An 18793-nucleotide genomic window follows, 5' to 3' on the forward strand; every position below is an offset into this window, starting at 1 on the left:
ACCTTTTACATCCTAGTGAGTAATGGCACTGCTTGTACTGTACTGAGCCAAACAGATTAGAAATCCCAGGTTTGATTCCTTTTTTATGCTGTCTTGGCTAATCTCAGCTGTGGCAGCAATTGAGATGCTGCAATTGCCCTCAGCACCTCTGGGCTAGGGAGGGAAAATATCAGCCAGGGTTCCTGCTCCTGACTCAGTGATCCCTGCTGGAAAGTGCATATTGTGCAGGTCAGGTGAAGACAGGATCAGGCTCAGCTGTAATTTTCTTCACGGTCAAGTAGCGTGCCAGCACCACTGTGTAGGCTGACATACAAAGAATCGCCCCTCGGACAAAGTTGCTCATGGCTGCTGATACCCCTGTACCCCTGCGACAGTCAGCACCTTTAGGAGCGAAGAGGAGGAAAAGAAGAAAAATAACATAAGCATTAACAAGCTAAAAAAACCCAACAGGGCTGTAAGTTCAGTTGAGTTGCACTGAAGACATCGGCATCATCATTGGCCTATACTTAACATATGGACAAATGCTATACCTCCGTGAAGCAGAACATTAGTTCTCATTAAAACTCTCTCTTTCTGACTGCTGACCCTGTTAGAATCCTATATTTTAAAGTGATCCATCTTGCTGTCACATGATGTACATGGTCAAACTGGACAACCATAATGGTGACAGTTAATGGTAGTAATCAAATATGTGGATTCTGACAGTACAAATTCAGTGGGATAACTCTGAAAAGATTTTTTAAAAACCTAAGTATATTCTTTAAAATAAAATTTTAGAAAGTGTTCAAAAGGTATGGGGTTTGACTGACTGAACTGTTTGGCTTTGCTGTTGCAGTTTATGACATCATTTGTCTGCTGCAGCCTTGTACAATACTTCCAGCCACAGCTATACAGAATACTTATGCTATCTTTTGGTAAAAATGTATTATTTCTGATAATATCCCCCCTTCCTGTCATGTGACATCAAAAATATTTTTGTTTCTACACATTAAAATGACCTTCATGCTATGTGACATATCCAAAGGCTATACAAGTAACTTGGTAACAGTGACTTAAAGTAGTAAACAAGATAACTCTCAAGCATGGCAAAAAATGTTAACAATTACATATGGTATACATTATATTAAACAAATTAGAAGCAGGACAATTGCTTCTTTCTGAGAGGGTATGCCTCCTCTGTTTTATGCATCAACTGCAGCCAACTTTAATGTCTCTGCAAATTCCACTCTCAGCTGGCTTTCAGGAGATACAGCAATAGTTCATCCTTGATTTTTGTCCATTGTTTGCCTGTCTGAACAGTGCAGCTAAGATCAGGAAGTCAGTACAGTTGGGATTAAACCTGTATCCCTCCACTCTATGGCACTGGATGTTGGTGATCCAATACAAGATGTCATTCTGTTACCCAACATGAGCGAAACAGTGTTGAGCTTGGCAACTAATTCAGTTTCAGTATTTGGATAGCAATGATGTCATGGAGGGCAAGCTTTATGGAAGAGGTACCAAGTGCTCTATTATCTCACACATAAATTTAGCACTTGTATCTGGAAAAAGATGCCACAGCTTTGGCAAGAGGGCTAAATAACAATACGTACTGCTCTTGGCAGAGAAATGGGAAAGAACAAGAAAAGACTGGATGAAATTAAATGGAAAGAAAATGAGTGATGTAACAAAAAAGTGACAACTATACTTGGTTTTATATAAATCTCTGTTTAATATTTTGTGTGCATGTGAAACTTATAAAACTGAAAACAAGAAATTTAAATTTTAAACCTTGTTCCTTCAGAAGATTAATGGTTGGACGACCAGCAGAGCGAGAATGTACATTTCTATAAAGAAAAAAACAAATGATTAGCACAATACAATGCAAGCAATATACTGAATGACCCATTAGAATAAATTTTAAATGGTGATCTCCAGCTAAAAATCTGATATGTTAGGCTGTTTCAATTTTCTAATCATTGCAGCAGTACTTTTAGCCCTGTTACAGCTAGGTATTTTGAAAATAAAGAAAGAGAACTTAAAAAAATTTCGATCTGGTAATAGATTTTTGCATTTTTGATCTACCTCCTCTACCCCCTTGCTGAGGAGTCCCTCCAATTGTTTAGAGTCTACACACACACACAGAGTTGAAAATAGTTCCACTAACTTCAGTGATGACTGTCCTTAAAATTCTCCACAGCACATTCCAGAAATCAGCACCTGGGTGTTCATTACAAGGAGTCCAAGCTGAGAAATGTCAGTATTGCACCTGTACGCAACATCCTGTAACGTTGAAATTACTCCCACACCCCACAGTAATGTTCTTTAAGTTTGTGCTTATACGTTCTGTGCCTGTCATTTAATTAAACATTGACAAAAGACAATGCAAGTTGTGTCCTCAGGAATTTCCAATTATGGATGGACTACAAGTTATAGCCAATTTAGCAGGATCTGTAGACACTCATAATTAAAATAAAACAGTATACCATTATGATTGAAAACAGAACTATTGAGATTTAACTTGGCAACATAAGACTGTCAATGCAGACACAAATCTTTTCAAACACATCAATGACCAAAAAGAATCACACATAAAAATAGAACTTTACAATGACACTTCAGTGCAGCAGTTTTCAAGCAGGCTAAGTTCCTAAAAAAAGCCAAACCAGCTTGCCTCCGAAACTCTACCAACACGGATGGTGGGGAATATCTACACTGCACCAGATGTTATGGACAAAATTTTACTACCATTACACTGATGTTGAATAATATTAGCACTATGGCCTGTGAGAGAGGGACATAGGAACAAAAGTAGGCCATTCAGCCTGAGCCTGTTCCACCATTCAATTTGATGATGGCTGATCTGTACCTCGACCCCATTTACCTTTGCTCTATATCCCTTGATACTCTTACCTAATAAAAATCTATTGATCTGAGTCTTGAAAGCTTCAATTGAGCTGGTATCCACAGCCTTTTGAGGGAAAAGAGTTCCTGATTTCTACTACCCTCTGTGTGAAGAAGTGTTTTCTGATTTCACTCCTGAATCACCTGGCTCTAATTTTAAAATTATGCTCCCTTTTTCTGGTTTCCCTCACCAGAGGAAATAGTTTCTCTTTATCTACCCTATCAAATCCTTTTATCATTTTAAACACCTCGATTAAATCACCCCTCAATCTTCTATACTCAAAAGAATACAAGCCTAGTCTATGCAACCTGTCCTCATAATTTAAACCTTTTGGACTTGGTATCATTCTAGTGAATCTGGGCTGCATCCCCTCCAAGGTCAATATATCCTTCCTGAGGTACGGTGCCCAGAACTGAACGTAATATTCTAGAAGTGGTCTAACCAGAGCTTTATACAACTGTAGCGTAACTTCCATCCCTTTGTATTGAGATAAAAGCTAACATTCCATTAGCCTTTTAAATTATTTTTTGTACCTGTCTACTAGTTTTTAGTGATTTCTATAGATGGACCCCTAAATCTCTCTGCTCCTCCCATTCCTAGCTTCTCATCATTTAGAAAATACTCTGATTTATCTTTGTTGGGTCCAAAGTGGATGACCTCACACTTCCCCACGCTGAACTCCATCTGCTGCGGTTTTGTCCACTCACTTAATCTATCAATGTCCCTTTGCAACTTTCTGCTCTCATCTACACGACTTACTGTGCCAGCTAACTTAGTGTCATCAGCAAACTTGGATATAAGGCTCTCTATTGCTTTATCTAAGTCATTGATAAATTTGGTGAAAAGTTGTGGCCCATGTACAGATCCCCGAGGGGCACCTCTAGTCATACCCATTATCCCTATTCTCCGTTTCCTACCGCCTAACCAATTCCCTACCAATGTCAATAGGTTGCCTCCAATTCCACGTGCTTTCATTTTTGCTAACAGTCTCTTCCAAATCAATAGAGCTTTGGAAAATTATTACTACCGTATCTGCAATTTACTCATCTCATTCTTTTAATACTCTGGGGTGGAAACTATTAGGTCCTGGAGATAAGATGTATATTAATGCATGGCAGGAGACACCACCAAGTAAATTAAAAGATTTTACAGTGGTGCACTAAGCTTTCCCTTGTGCTGATGACACCACTACTTTGGAGGCGGTAGTCTGAAGTGAACACCTGGGGGTAATTTTGACTCTGGACAATAGTGTAAAACAGGTGATATCGGATCAGCCACCCATCATAAATCTCTCCCGATTATGGGAGCGATGTATAATGGCAGCTGATCTGATATCGCACATTGTACACTATCTCCCAAAGTCAAAATTACCTCTCTGATCTTCAAGAAAGAAACAAGTACATTGAGCACTGGATCAGCACCAATGTTAGTGACTGCCCCAAGGGACTAGTGACTACTTTCCAATGTCAATGCTTTCTCAGTGCACGGTGTCTGCAGACACAGAAGGATTGAATTGTCATTGATTCACCAACACCTGTATTGGTGTAAACTGAGCGTAATGAATTAGTATGATGGGCATCCAGCCTGCATTCCCTGTGGAAAATGAAGCAGGAGGCACCCTTAGGTTTCTCCCTCTTTGTTTCCATGCCATTACAATATGTGCACAGAAGATGCAAAGCATCTCAAAGGGACTAAAGGATATTTGGTTGAATCTCTCCCAGGGATCTTTCCAATTCGGTGAGGTCTTTTCTCCCACTGATCGCTGGTAACCAGAATCCTGCTCCCAGTACCAGTAGAGAAGCTGGTATGTGCGCCTAAGAAGCTGCGTTCCCTCACAGCAGCAGCACAGAGGAGCACTCCATCAGCTCCCCACAGAAGCCTTCACCTTTGCAGGTCTAGGCCCTGCCGAGGAATCCAAGACACAAAGTCAACCTATTTCATGTGCTGTAAGAATTCTGGGAATTCCACCTTTTCCCTGAGTATGTAAAACTTTGGCCATTGACCAAAATCCTAAGATGGAAGGATAGGTGAGAGGTCACCAGACGAATCAACAACACACACAGTGGAATGTGGGAGAATAGTGGTTATGTTACTGGACTAGTAATCCAGAGGCCTGGACTAAAATCCAGAGTCATGAGTTCAAATCCCGCCACGGCAGCTGGCGAATTTAAATTCAATTAATTAAATAAAAATCTGGAATTAAAATACTAGTATCAGCAATGATGGCCATGAAACTACTGGATTGTCGTAAAAACCCATCTGGTTCACTAATGTCCTTTAGGGAAGGAAACCTGCCGTCCTTACCCGGTCTGGCCTATATGTGACTCCAGACCCACAGCAATGTGGTTGATTCTTAATTGCCCTCTGAAATGGCCTAGCAAGCCACTCAGTTGTAAAATCTCACTACGAAAAGTCATAATAAGAATAAAACCGGACGGACCACCCGGCATCGGACCACTTGGCACCGGACACGACAACGGCAAACCAAGCCCAGTCGACCCTGCAAGGTCCTCCTTACTAACATCTGGGGACTTGTGCCAAAATTGGAAGAGCTGTCCCACAGACGAGTCATGCAACAGCCTGACATAGCCATACTTACAGAATCATACCTTTCAGCCAATGTTCCAGACTCTTCCATCACCATCCCTGGGTATGTCCTGTCCCACCGGCAGGACAGACCCATCAGAGGTGGCGGTACAGTGATATACAGTCAGGAGGGAGTGGCCCTGGGAGTCCTCAACATTGACTCTGGACCCCATGAAGTCTCATGGCATCAGGTCAAACATGGGCAAGGAAGCATCCTGCTGATCACCACCTACCGTCCTCCCTCAGCTGATGAATCAGTCCTCCTCCATGTTGAGCACCACTTGGAGGAAGCACTGAGGGTAGCAAGGGCACAAAATGTACTCTGGGTGGGGGACTTCAATGTCCATCACCAAGAGTGGCTCAGTAGCACCACTACTGACCGAGCTGGCCGAGTCCTGAAGGACATAGCTGCTAGACTGGGCCTGCGGCAGGTGGTGAGTGAACCAACACGAGGGAAAAACTTACTTGACCTCATCCTCACCAATCTACCTGTCGCAAATGCACCTGTCCACGACAGTATTGGTAGGAGTGACCACCGCACAGTCCTCGTGGAGATGAAGTCCCGTCTTCGCACTGGGGACACCATCCAACGTGTTGTGTGGCACTACCACCGACACCATCCAACGTGTTGTGTGGCACTACCACCGTGCTAAATGGAATAGATTCAGAACAGATCTAGCAGCTCAAAACTGGGCATCCATGAGGTGCTGTGCGCCATCAGCAGCAGCAGAATTGTATTCCAGCACAATCTGTAACCTCATGGCCTGGCATATTCCTCACTCTACCGTTACCATCAAGCCAGGGGATCAACCCTGGTTCAATGAGGAGTGTAGAAGAGCATGCCAGGAGCAGCACCAGGCGTACCGAAAAATGAGGTGCCAACCTGGTGAAGCTACAACTCAGGACTACATGCATGCTAAACAGTGGAAGCAACATGCTATAGACAGAGCTAAGCGATTCCACAACCAACGGATCAGATCAAAGCTCTGCAGTCCTGCCACATCCAGTCGTGAATGGTGGTGGACAATTAAACAACTAACGGGAGGAGGAGGCTCTGCAAACATCCCCATCCTCAATGATGGCGGAGTCCAGCACGTGAGTGCAAAAGACAAGGCTGAAGCGTTTGCAACCATCTTCAGCCAGAAGTGCTGAGTGGATGATCCATCTCGGCCTCCTCCCGATATCCCCACCATCACGGAAGCCAGTCTTCGGCCAATTCGATTCACTCCACGTGATATCAAGAAACGGCTGAGTGCACTGGATACAGCAAAGGCTATGGGCCCCGACAACATTCCAGCTGTAGTGCTGAAGACTTGTGCTCCAGAACTAGCTGTGCCTCTAGCCAAGCTGTTCCAGTACAGCTACAAAATTGGCATCTACCCGACAATGTGGAAAATTGCCCAGGTATGTCCTGTCCACAAAAAGCAGGACAAATCCAATCCGGCCAATTACCGCCCCATCAGTCTACTCTCAATCATCAGCAAAGTGATGGAAGGTGTCGTCGACAGTGCTATCAAGCGGCACTTACTCACCAATAACCTGCTCACCAATGCTCAGTTTGGGTTCCACCAGGACCACTCAGCTCCAGACCTCATTACAGCCTTGGTCCAAACATGGACAAAAGAGCTGAATTCCAGAGGTGAGGTGAGAGTGACTGCCCTTGACATCAAGGCAGCATTTGACCGAGTGTGGCACCAAGGAGCCCTCGTAAAATTGAGGTCAATGGGAATCAAGGGGAAAACTCTCCAGTGGCTGGAGTCATACCTAGCACAAAGGAAGATGGTAGTGGTTGTTGGAGGCCAATCATCTCAGCCCCAGGACATTGCTGCAGGAGTTCCTCAGGGCAGTGTCCTAGGCCCAACCATCTTCAGCTGCTTCATCAATGACCTTCCCTCCATCATAAGGTCAGAAATTGGGATGTTTGCTGATGATTGCACAGTGTTCAGTTCCATTCGCAACCCCTCAAATAATGAAGCAGTCCGAGCCCGCATGCAGCAAGACCTGGACAACATCCAGGCTTGGGCTCATAAGTGGCAAGTAACATTCGCGCCAGATAAGTGCCAGGCAATGACCATCTCCAACAAGAGAGAGTCTAACCACCTCCCCTTGACATTCAACAGCATTACCATCGCCGAATCCCCCACCATCAACATCCTGGGGGTCACCATTGACCAGAAACTTAACTGGACCAGCCATATAAATACTGTGGCTACAAGAGCAGGTCAGAGGCTGGGTATTCTGCGGCGAGTGACTCACCTCCTGACTCCCCAAAGCCTTTCCACCATCTACAAGGCACAAGTCAGGAGTGTGATGGAATACTCTCCACTTGCCTGGATGAGTGCAGCTCCAACAACACTCAAGAAGCTCGACACCATCCAAGATAAAGCAGCCCGCTTGATTGGCACCCCATCCACCACCCTAAACATTCACTCCCTTCACCACCGGCGCACTGTGGCTGCAGTGTGTACCATCCACAGGATGCACTGCAGCAACTCGCCAAGGCTTCTTCGACAGCACCTCCCAAACCCGCGACCTCTACCACCTAGAAGGACAAGGGCAGCAGGTACATGGGAACAACACCACCTGCACGTTCCCCTCCAAGTCACATACCATCCCGACTTGGAAATATATCGCCGTTCCTTCATTGTCACTGGGTCAAAATCCTGGAACTCCCTTCCTAACAGCACTGTGGGAGAACCGTCACCACTCAGACTGCAGCGGTTCAAGAAGGCGGCTCACCACCACCTTCTCAAGGGCAATTAGGGATGGGCAATAAATGCTGGCCTCGCCAGCGACGCCCACATCCCGTGAACGAATAAAAAAAAAATTACTGCTTCAGACATGTCTCTGTTTTAATGCAAAACCTACAGCAGGTGGTCAACACTCAGCACTAATTCGAGAGGCAGTTGGCCATTGAGAGAGGCAACTGCTCCAGACATGGTGGGGCCATGTCTTTGTTTTAAAGCAAAACCAATCAACTCCTCGGACCTTGGATACAAATGGAGCCTTGTGTGGCAAGTGCTCAACAAATTGGAATGAACAATGGCCCATCGAGAGAAGCAATTGCAACATGGTGAGAGACCATCAAAAGCCATCAAAGATTCTTAAGGACTTTGTAAGAATGTTTAAACAGGCATGGAAGTGCCTCATTTAAGTGACGAAGACCATTGTAAGAGAGGGGTATATAAGTGGAAGCTCAAAATCCCTCTCCCTCTTGTTTTGCAGTCTTGCTTTTGCTGTTTCTTGTTCTGCTCCTCTTGGTTTGCTCTTCTTTCTATTTTTTTCACCCGTGCTCTCCAGGGAGGAGAGCAGCTTCCAGCGAAACCAACGAACCATACGTGTGAGAACCGGTCAGCCAGACCTGCGTGTACAAAGGATTGGTGAGCCTCGACCATACGTGTGTGTGTGTGTGTGTGTGTGTGTGTGTGTGTGATAGATGTCTCCAGGGTCCCCACCAACCTCTTAGTTTAGCGGGATAAAGTACTGTAGTGGGTGTGTGTAACTCAGTGTACTGTGTAGGACCATTTTTATCGTTATTTTCTTTGTGTTGACGGTATAATAAAACCAACATTCCAATTCAATTCAAACACCGAGTTTGTGTGTTCTCTGTGCTATTCAGCTATGTGATCCATCACCGGGTGCGTTAGCATAAGTCCCGTTTTCCTGAACCCCCGATCCGTGAGGTATAAGTGTTCCTTGGCTATACCGGGGACCAGATATGTGCACCGATCAATAGGGTGAGAACAACTCCAAAACACCCTACAGTGCATCCCAGGACTTGGGGGCCTTGAGAGAAGGGACAATTCCATCCCAAGAGGCTCATAATTTTTTGCAGTTGCCCAGGCCCAAAATCACATGGTCATAGGGGGTGTCCACTGTGACAGAATCAAATGATGTTTTTGTAAAGCGTTGTAATAAATCACTTCAATATTTGATGTAAGGATTGCTTGATGTTTGGTTCTCTTGTATGACAACGGGGAACAGGTTATGTGCTGATGTTATGGCTCAGGATTAGGGTGCGATAGCTAGCTCTGAGGAACAAGATTTTGACTAGACCATTAAACGTTTGAGAGGAAACAGATCTATAACGGGCTGAAACTTGCAAATAATAGTGTTCTATTCATCTGAGAATGTGTCTTGAATAGTCTGTCTCTGAGGTGTCTAACAGCCAGTGTCATTACACCTGCTTCCTGTTCATCATGGGTAAGGTCTACAGCATCAGCAGGGTCAACTTCAGCCTGTCTGATATTCTGTGGGGCATCTATCATCAGTCCTTTCTTGATGAGAAAGTTGTGAAGCACACAACATGCTACCACAATTCGCGAAACGATGCTGGGCGCATACTGCCAGTCACTCTCAGACCTATCCAGACACTGGAACCTTCCTTTGAGCATCCCAATGGCTTGCTCAATACTGATCCTTGTCTTCACATATGTTGCATTTTAGTGCTCCTTTGCAGCAGTGGTGGTCTATGAAGAGGTGTCATGAGCCATGGGAGTAGCGGATATCTCTTGTCACCCTGCAGCCATCCTGGCCCTTGCCTCTGCTGTTGAAAGAGTTCAGACACTGCACTGACAAAATATAAAAGCATCATGGCAGTTTCTAGCATATTATGAATTCATGTGCAAGGAGTTGTGCCTGACATCACAAATTTGCTGCACATTTGTAAGACTTTGCGGTCCATATAAATATAGGGATTTACATTTGGAGCACTTGATGCCACATGTGTGCGATCAATAGCCCCGACAACCCTGAGGAGTTCAGCAATTCTGTAAAATTTGATGGTTTTCTCAATCATCTGCGTAAGTGAACAGTCAAATTGTGTAAATTGAACTGCCCTGTCAAAAGGGCATTAGTGACTTGCCTGATATAGAGGATCGCACAGAAAATTGGCTAATCTGACCCAAGTCTCCTGTGGCTTCCTGGAATGAGTCTGTAGCATAAAAGTTGAGAGCAGTGGTCGCTTTCTGTGCCAGTGAGAGCTGTCCTTGCTGTTGACCTTGATTGCAGATCTGTCTGCATCATGAACAGAGATTCTCAAAGCTTCATGACTGGACAACGACAATTTGCATTTATATAGCATCTTTAACGTAGAAAAACGTCCCAAGGCACTTCACAGAAGTGTAATCAGACAAAAATTGACACCTAGCCAAAGAAGGTATTAGGAGGGGTGACTAGAAGGTTGCTTAAAGAGGTAGGTTTTAAGGAAGGTCTTAAAGGAATGAAGCACAGCATCCTGAGACAGAGATCCTGTGTAGGGGAAGGATTCCTGAATATAACAGTGAATTTGTTTTTCCAATATGTGCTGTGAGTCCCAAGATTCAGCCGAAAGTCTCTATAAGCAATCTCAGCGAGCAGTGTCCCTTTAACAAAGTACTTCTGCTTTGATGAATGGGTCCTGGCGAAATGCACCTTTTAAACCATGGCGTATATTTTCACGGGTGGATGAGAAGGCAGAAGTCCTGGCATTCAGGATAGGTGATGTCATCCCGTGCTTCGTCAGCCTGCACTACCATCGCAGCGTTTATCTAGTGGAATCTCAGCGTGAATTGGCTGTGTCAGAAAATCACGGTCCCGCAAAGGTGCAAATCCCGATTTCCGCCCTCCCTCAAGCCAGGAATTATGGGGCCACAGACTATTTGCCATCCTGCTGTAAAGGATTTTATTATACAGATTCTAAGATGTGCTTATATTATGTACCTGCCCAAAGGAAATTGCAATTGCAACTTAAATACTGTACAATTATTACTAACAGCTGTAAACAAAATGGATGGGCGAGTTTTGGGAGAACATATAGGTAGTTTGTCTCAAGGTACTATTATACTAGATAGATATAGTATCAAATAGCTGATTAAATCTAACTGCCAGCCTGTAAAACCATTTCTTGTTGCCATACATAGATGGCAAGTAGCTTGGACTTTCCTACACCCATCTCCCAATTCACATAGAAAAGAGGTTTTACATTACAAAGGTAAATCCAGCTGCTTTGCAATTTCAATCTGTTCAACGAAGACCTTTCTCTGTTCATTCTTCTGTGCCTCAGTGTTGGCAAATCGTGGGGTGAAATCCAATCCAACCTTGAATAAAATCAGAGGCCAACATGAGAGACTTTTTGGTACACAATTACATTCTCAGATTTTACATATTGATCTTCTATATCAACATAAAATTAGAAATATTATTTTCAGTCCATTAATATCTATGTGGCTTCTCTTTACAGCAGGCTTTACAATTTAGAGGTTTAGTCATCCGTGCAACTACCTTTGCCCATCCTGTGAATATATTTTTAGGCACCCTCAAACTCCCAACTGCCATCCACCATGGTATGTTTGCAGATCCTAATTTGCTCAACCACTCCCTCACGTTAAATACACAATACAAATGTAAGTTGGTGTTGTAGGTGAAGATTGCTTACAAAAGTTACTTTATGGTCCAATATTCCTTCTCATACTGGATCTGAAAATTTTCAATAATTGACCTTGTTCATATCCCTGCTTTATCATAACTGCCTGGAAGTTTTGAACAAATGTAGTAGGGTTACTGTCAATACATTAGTTGAAGGCATCAACTAATGTATTGACAGTAACCCTACTACATTTTAGAATGAAGGCATCAACTAATGTATTGACAGTAACCCTACTACATTTTAGAATGAAATACAATATTTTAACATTGCAGCAATGTTGAGCCATGAATCATCTCCAAGTCAAAATTGCACAAAAGCTCCATTTGTTCAGATCACAAATATTAACAATGGATTAAAACTGACAAAAAAAATGCAGTTGATCAGGATATTAGTTGCATTGTACATACATCTGAATCAAACAGCTGGCTGTTTGTTTGGCTTTTATAATCAACAGCACACAAACCCAAACACTTGGAGATGATTCATGGCTCAACATTGCTGCAATTAACACAGGAGTAGGAGCTACTATAGAATTGTTGACATTGGGATTTTTATACAACCATTTACGACATGCTAAATCGAGCATTTTTCAGATCTGTTGTATCATACTTAACATAGGAATGCAATGAAAACCAACATTGATGGTTCCACTGCAGTAATGGGTTTTGCTGGTGTTTAAAATGTTAAAAAATTGTTGTACGCATGGCTCACTTAGGTGTTCATATCCTGTTTTTTTTAAATTGGTGTTGTACAAACAACTTTCTTACACTCAGACTTTAAATTATTTAATTGTCTGATTGATGGTGAAATCAGAACATTCAGAAGCTTTATTTACTGTGAAAAATGGATGACTCAATGGATAAGTGTTTGGGTTTGTGTGCTGTTGATTATAAAAGCCAAACAAACAGCCAAGCTGTTTGATTCAGATGTATGTACAATGCAACTAATATCCTGATCAACTGCATTTTTTTTGTCAGTTTTAAACTTAAATTTGTTCATCACTTAATACAGATATTACCAGGTCAGCAGTAAGTGCACTAACACTGCTGATAGCTACAGAAAATGGTTTCAAGCCTAGTAAAATAAACGTTGGAAAAAAAAACACTGCCATATTCATTCCTGAGTAAGTATATCTGGGACCAAGAATTTCTTTTATGTTACTCCCTAACCCCACCCTTATTCTTTTAAACCCATACAATGCAGTAAGTCTTTTTTTCAAGTCTTAAGAATGTTGATCTTTATAACAGCACCATTGCGGCAAATGTAACAAGCTGAATTCAGATGGTTATCACTGGAGCAGTTATGTGTAGAGGTCTTGAGTAAAGGTGATTTGTTAAAAGCTAATATTGACGATTTCATTTTTACTTGTGGTCAATTATTAATGTTTGTTTGGACTGTCAGTAGAATGAGCTATTTTATCACATTCTTTTTGGCTTACTTCCTCCATTGTTAATATTTGTGATCTGAACAAATGGAGCTTTTGTGCAATTTTGACTTGGAGATGATTCATGGCTCAACATTGCTGCAATTAACACAGGAGTAGGAGCTACTATAGAATTGTTGACATTGGGATTTTTATACAACCATTTACGACATGCTAAATCTAGCATTTTTCAGATCTGTTGTTATCATACTTAACATAGGAATGCAATGAAAACCAACATTGATGGTTCCACTGCAGTAATGGGTTTTGCTGGTGTTTAAAATCCATTGGAATCTCTAAAAGGCTGATCTTACGCAACCATTAACCAGCTGCCCCCCAGTGGAGGACTCTCAACACCACGAGTTTTTCTCACTGGATGACTGTACACTCAAAAATCTTGTTCCTCAGTGATTCATTAGCACTTTTTTGTGGTTGCTAGGCAACAACCTGGCAAACTAGAGTAGCATTATAAACATACAAACAAACTTTTTCTAATAGATTTAATAGAAGTCATGCTCTAAAGATCTTTACCACTGATGATCAACGTCATATTGTGCAGCAGTGCAACATTGAGGTGGCTGAGGCTACATTAGTACAACACCTAAAACGTCACAACCATAATTTTAATAGATGTTAAGCTTTGACCCCAAAAAATTACACACACTCAACTACCTCTGTAACATTCATATATTTTTTTTAAAACTTACATACGACAATGGCAATGGTTCCAGTTGATTTATTTTTTAATGTTATTGTTTCTTTGTCAACCAAGAGGAGGTTTTCTCTTTCATACCAAGCTGTGCGAACCATTTCCTGCTCATTGCATTGATATAACTTCAATGCACCAATGCAAAAGGACAATGGAAGTTTAAATGTTCTTAATTTTTTTTAGCAGCACAAAATAATACTTTGCGCTGTTGAATAAAAGAATGTGAGGCATTTTGGAAGGAAGAATGAGGAGAGGCAATGTAAACTAAAAGGGGGTGCAGGAACGGAGAGACCTGGGGGTTCACATATATAAATATATATAAAAGTTGATAAAGCTGTTAAATATTATATCCAATTCTGGGCACCACACTTTTGGAAGGATGTCAAGGCCTTTGAGAGGGTGCAAAGGAGATTTACCAGAATGATACCACGGATTAAGAACTTCAGTTATGTGGAGAGACTAAAGAAACTGGAATTGTTCTTCTTAGAGTGGAGAAGGTTAAGGGAAGATTTAATAGAGGTGTTCAAAATTATAATGGGCTTTGAAGGAGAAACTGTTTCCACTGGCAGGAGGGCTAGTAACCAGTGGACATAGATTTAAGATAATTGGCAAACGAATCAGAGGGCAGAAGAGGAGACTTTTTTTTCGCAGCGAGTTGTTATGATCTGGAATGCACTGCCTGAAAGGGTGGTGGAAGCAGGTTCAATAGTAACTTTCAAAATGGAATTGGATATATACTTGAATGGGAAAAATTTGCAGCACTATGGGGAAAGGGCAGGGTAGTGGGATTATTTTGCTCTTTCAAAGAGCCGGCACAGGCACGATGGGCCTAATGGCCTCCTTCTGTGCTATATGATTCTATGAATTTTTTTGCAAGAAAAAATCTGCTCTAATAATTCAGTATTAAAAATATTTTGGGATTACTTTGCCAGATGCAGCTTTGTGTGTGTATTATTTTTAGTTTCCAAATGTATTATTTTTAGATTATTTTGTTATTTGGATAATACTCCAGACTGAAATTGGGCAGTTTAAGGGCTTATATACTTTAACTAATGAAGCCAGAAAATTTGTCTCTCTGATTCGTCTCAAAGCCAATAGTTTCTTTTTAACAACAGAACTATTAAATTTAATGGGCTAGATGTTGCTACAATGGCGGTTTGGCGGCAAAGGGCGTTAATTGGACTTTTATGCTCACCACAGACGTTGTACTATATTTAGGCCGCATATTGCTGGAACGATAACGGCGCATCGATGTCAATGTCACATCTGGACCATAGATGTGACTGTGGCCAATGGCTTATCTCCCTGACCAATGAAAGAAAAGGACAGAGAAAGAAACAGAATGAAAGATGAAGAAGTTGAATGGGTGAATTAAAGTGAAACAAAATATAGAGAGACAGAAAGTGGAATATAGAGAGGGAAAGAAAGTGGATTAAGAGAGAGAGAAAAATAGAGACAGAAAAGAATGAAAAAAATTTTAAAAGGACAAGCAGAAGAAGAGGACATTATAACCGAGTTGTGTTTGGGAATTGCTGTTTTGATCCTTGAGAAGTTAATGAGTGAATGGCTGGGGAGGTGTGCAAAATGTACACACCCTAATCCTAACCCATGAACTGACCCCATCCATCATGATCAGGCACAGTGAAACATCCAGTGGGTACGCCATTGCATTACTTTCATAGGAACAGTGAGACGAAAAAAGACCAATATCCATCTAGTTCGCCTTCTACTATCCTGGTAGTCACGTGATACAATGATAATAGAGTTGTTGACTAATCATTGCAATCAATCTCTATCAATTAGTCTACAACAGACCCAGAAATGACACGCGGAAAACCCCAATGGTGGAGAGCATTGGGAACCATAGGTCCAAAGTCACCTTTTTCCTCCCAAGCATGCTACACTTACCACATGACATGTCTCAAATTACTCATACACTGTATCCCAAAATATTATTTTCTGAAAGGACTCTCAAATTTTTAAAAACTAACTCAACTCAAATCGCTAAAATTACAGGGATATAAAAGTTACACAATGGGATTACATGGGACGTTTTCTCCACTTTAAAGGCGTCATATAAATGCACGTTGATATTATATAAAAGTAAACCACCAGTGAGTCAGGCCTGCGTAACTCACTCACGTATCCTCTATACATTTTGTTTTTTTGGGGGCAGCAATGCACAGCACCGTTGGTGCAGTAACATGGTGGTTTTTAATAGTGACATCACCTAACCTCATTTCAGTCAGACAATTCACTGCTAGTGGATACAACATGATTGTGTGATTTCCTTGTAACCAAGATTTATATTCCAAGAGTAGAGTAGAATATTTGAAATGTTGAATTGTACATTACCTCTCCAATTGCCAGCAAACATTCTTTATATTTTTCTATTAGTGGAAGTGCAGCCTGCAAATCCTGGAGGAGAGAAAATGATTAATAAAGAGAAAGAAAACAAGCCAAAATAAACTGATGAGACCAATACATGTTTCTGAAAGAGATGACCAAAGAAAAACACAATTATTCTCACCAAAGAGTAGAAAACTATATTGGTTTTAGAAAATGTTTGCTTATATTAATAGAATTTTGCTAACAGGTAGGTCAAATACTGTTATTTTAAAATTAATTTGTGCATAACCTTGAATATTTAGCTACTGCCCCTTTCTGTATATTAACTGACTGTTACAAATTTTGGGTCTGTACTAATTATTCTTGGGATCGCCATCAGTGGACACTCCAATAAGCACACCCTGTGCCCCCTACGACCAGGAGTTTACCTTTTCCGTTATATGACTCAGGGAGCTGTAACAACAAGACTCCTGCAATCTCGTACATGCCCTCACATGCATTTCACCTATCTTCCAGAAGGTGGGCTGATAAACATTCTAATGACATGAGGCCAATTATAAACCAAGATACTGGTTTATTTTACAACAAATATAGAACTGAACAGAATACATTTTTCAGTGAGATTCAACCTATTTCATATTGCTCCTTGGAACATGCAAAACAACAAAGCAAGCCACTCTATCTCTTTCAATGGTCTAAATCCACTTTTCAGAATAGCAATCTCTGAAATTTGCTGGCACTAACCTTTCTCTCAAAGAACATAGGTGTTCGTATCTCAGCCATGAGATTCTCTATCTCTCACAGGCTGACTAGAGAGCAAAATCTCTTTGCCTCCCTGACCATTTCCAATCCAAACTTGAGCAGACTGTTTTTGTTCCAGCTAGAAAAGAAGCCAAAAACATGACCTCTAACTCTGCCCCAGCTATGTTAGGGATTGGTTTGTTGAGCTGCCAATAAAAACTACTAACTCAAATCAGAAACCATTCCTCCATGGCATCTACACAGCGTGTTTACCTAAAATTTCTACTGAGCTCAATAACTGGAAACCATTCTAACATCACATCTAATTTCCTCTCTGGAATATGCAAATGAACCCACTGTCTTAAATTGATATTTGTAAACAATTTTACAACACCAAGTTATAGTCCAGCAATTTTATTTTAAATTCACAAGCTTTCGGAGGCTACCTCCTTCCTCAGGTGAACGTTCACCTGAGGAAGGAGGAAGCCTCCGAAAGCTTGTGAATTTAAAATAAAATTGCTGGACTATAACTTGGTGTTGTAAAATTGTTTACAATTGTCAACCCCAGTCCATCACCGGCATCTCCACATCATTAAATTGATATGGCATGTGAGAAACACCATTCTGTTAGTCACTTTATCTAGTCCTGGCTTTTTTTTTATTCGTTCATGGGACGTGGGTGTCGCTGGCAAGGCCAGCATTTATTGCCCATCCCTAATTGCCCTTGAGAAGGTGGTGGTGAGCCGCCTTCTTGAACCCCTGCAGTCCGTGTGGTGAAAGTTCTCCCACAGTGCTGTTGGGTAGGGAGTTCCAGGATTTTAACCCAGCGACGATGAAGGAACGTCGACATAATTCCAAGTCGGGATGGTGTGTGACTTGGAGGGGAACATGCAGGTGGTGTTGTTCCCATGTGCCTGCTGCCCTTGTCCTTCTAGGTGGTAGAGGTTGTGGGTTTGGGAGGTGCTGTCGAAGAAGCCTTGGCGAGTTGCTGTAGTGCATCCTGTAGATGGTACACAATGAAGCCAATGATTGGCTGATGAATCTAATCCATATTCCCAGTTAGCATGTGACTAACTAAATACAGCACCTTTATATAAATTAGCCTAAAATTCGTCCTATGTCAATTAGGCAAAAATCTTGGAACATGACACTGATTTTGGAATTTTGCCTTGAGATTACCTGAAGAGTGGCACTACGTTGTTCTTGTGGTGGATTTCCTTGCACTGGATGAACACCAAGACATGGTAGCACAAACCCAGAGTACCTGAAAATAAATATTAAAAGTTATTTTAAGAATAAGAAGTATAAGCTACATAAGGGGGAAGCAAAGATGGTACATGGAAGGAGCGCTATATTGCTTTTCTACACTGTTTTCAGTCATGAAATCTTCATTATGACATAACCTGCATTTAGTTCACTTTACTGGGGCTGTTATGGTTTAGGCTGTTTAAACACCATTTTTCTTTCAACAGTTGTATCAGGCTACACAAGCATTGCTTACCCAGTATCACAGAGTGCTGTTGTTCGCCTTTACTTACAAGTTAATTTCATCAGCGATTCCCTCATGTTTCTGAGATGTTAATGCATGGGAGTTTGCAGTCTCATAATGTTGCAAGCTATCTGTTTGAGGTCAGCCATTTGATATGTGTTGGGTGCCATAAACATTTAAAATCCATCAAATACCAGAAATCTACA

General features: G+C 41.7%; 1 protein-coding gene across 2 annotated transcripts in view; it reads right to left on the reverse strand.

The window, feature by feature from the left end:
• Positions 1 to 18793, reverse strand: part of LOC137324531 (putative deoxyribonuclease TATDN3) — a 51851-nt gene that overhangs the window by 18096 nt on the left and 14962 nt on the right. For both annotated transcript variants that reach the window (XM_067988935.1, XM_067988934.1), the window contains exons 4-7: positions 18278 to 18362; positions 16364 to 16426; positions 11438 to 11547; positions 1771 to 1826 (exon numbers count right to left, since the gene is read on the reverse strand). In XM_067988935.1, the coding sequence (XP_067845036.1) occupies positions 1771 to 1826; positions 11438 to 11547; positions 16364 to 16426; positions 18278 to 18362 (314 nt within the window). The remainder of the gene's footprint in view (positions 1 to 1770; positions 1827 to 11437; positions 11548 to 16363; positions 16427 to 18277; positions 18363 to 18793) is intronic.

The sequence above is a fragment of the Heptranchias perlo genome, chromosome 8, assembly GCF_035084215.1.
Source record: "Heptranchias perlo isolate sHepPer1 chromosome 8, sHepPer1.hap1, whole genome shotgun sequence".
In the NCBI taxonomy this organism is placed as follows: Eukaryota; Metazoa; Chordata; class Chondrichthyes; order Hexanchiformes; family Hexanchidae; genus Heptranchias; species Heptranchias perlo.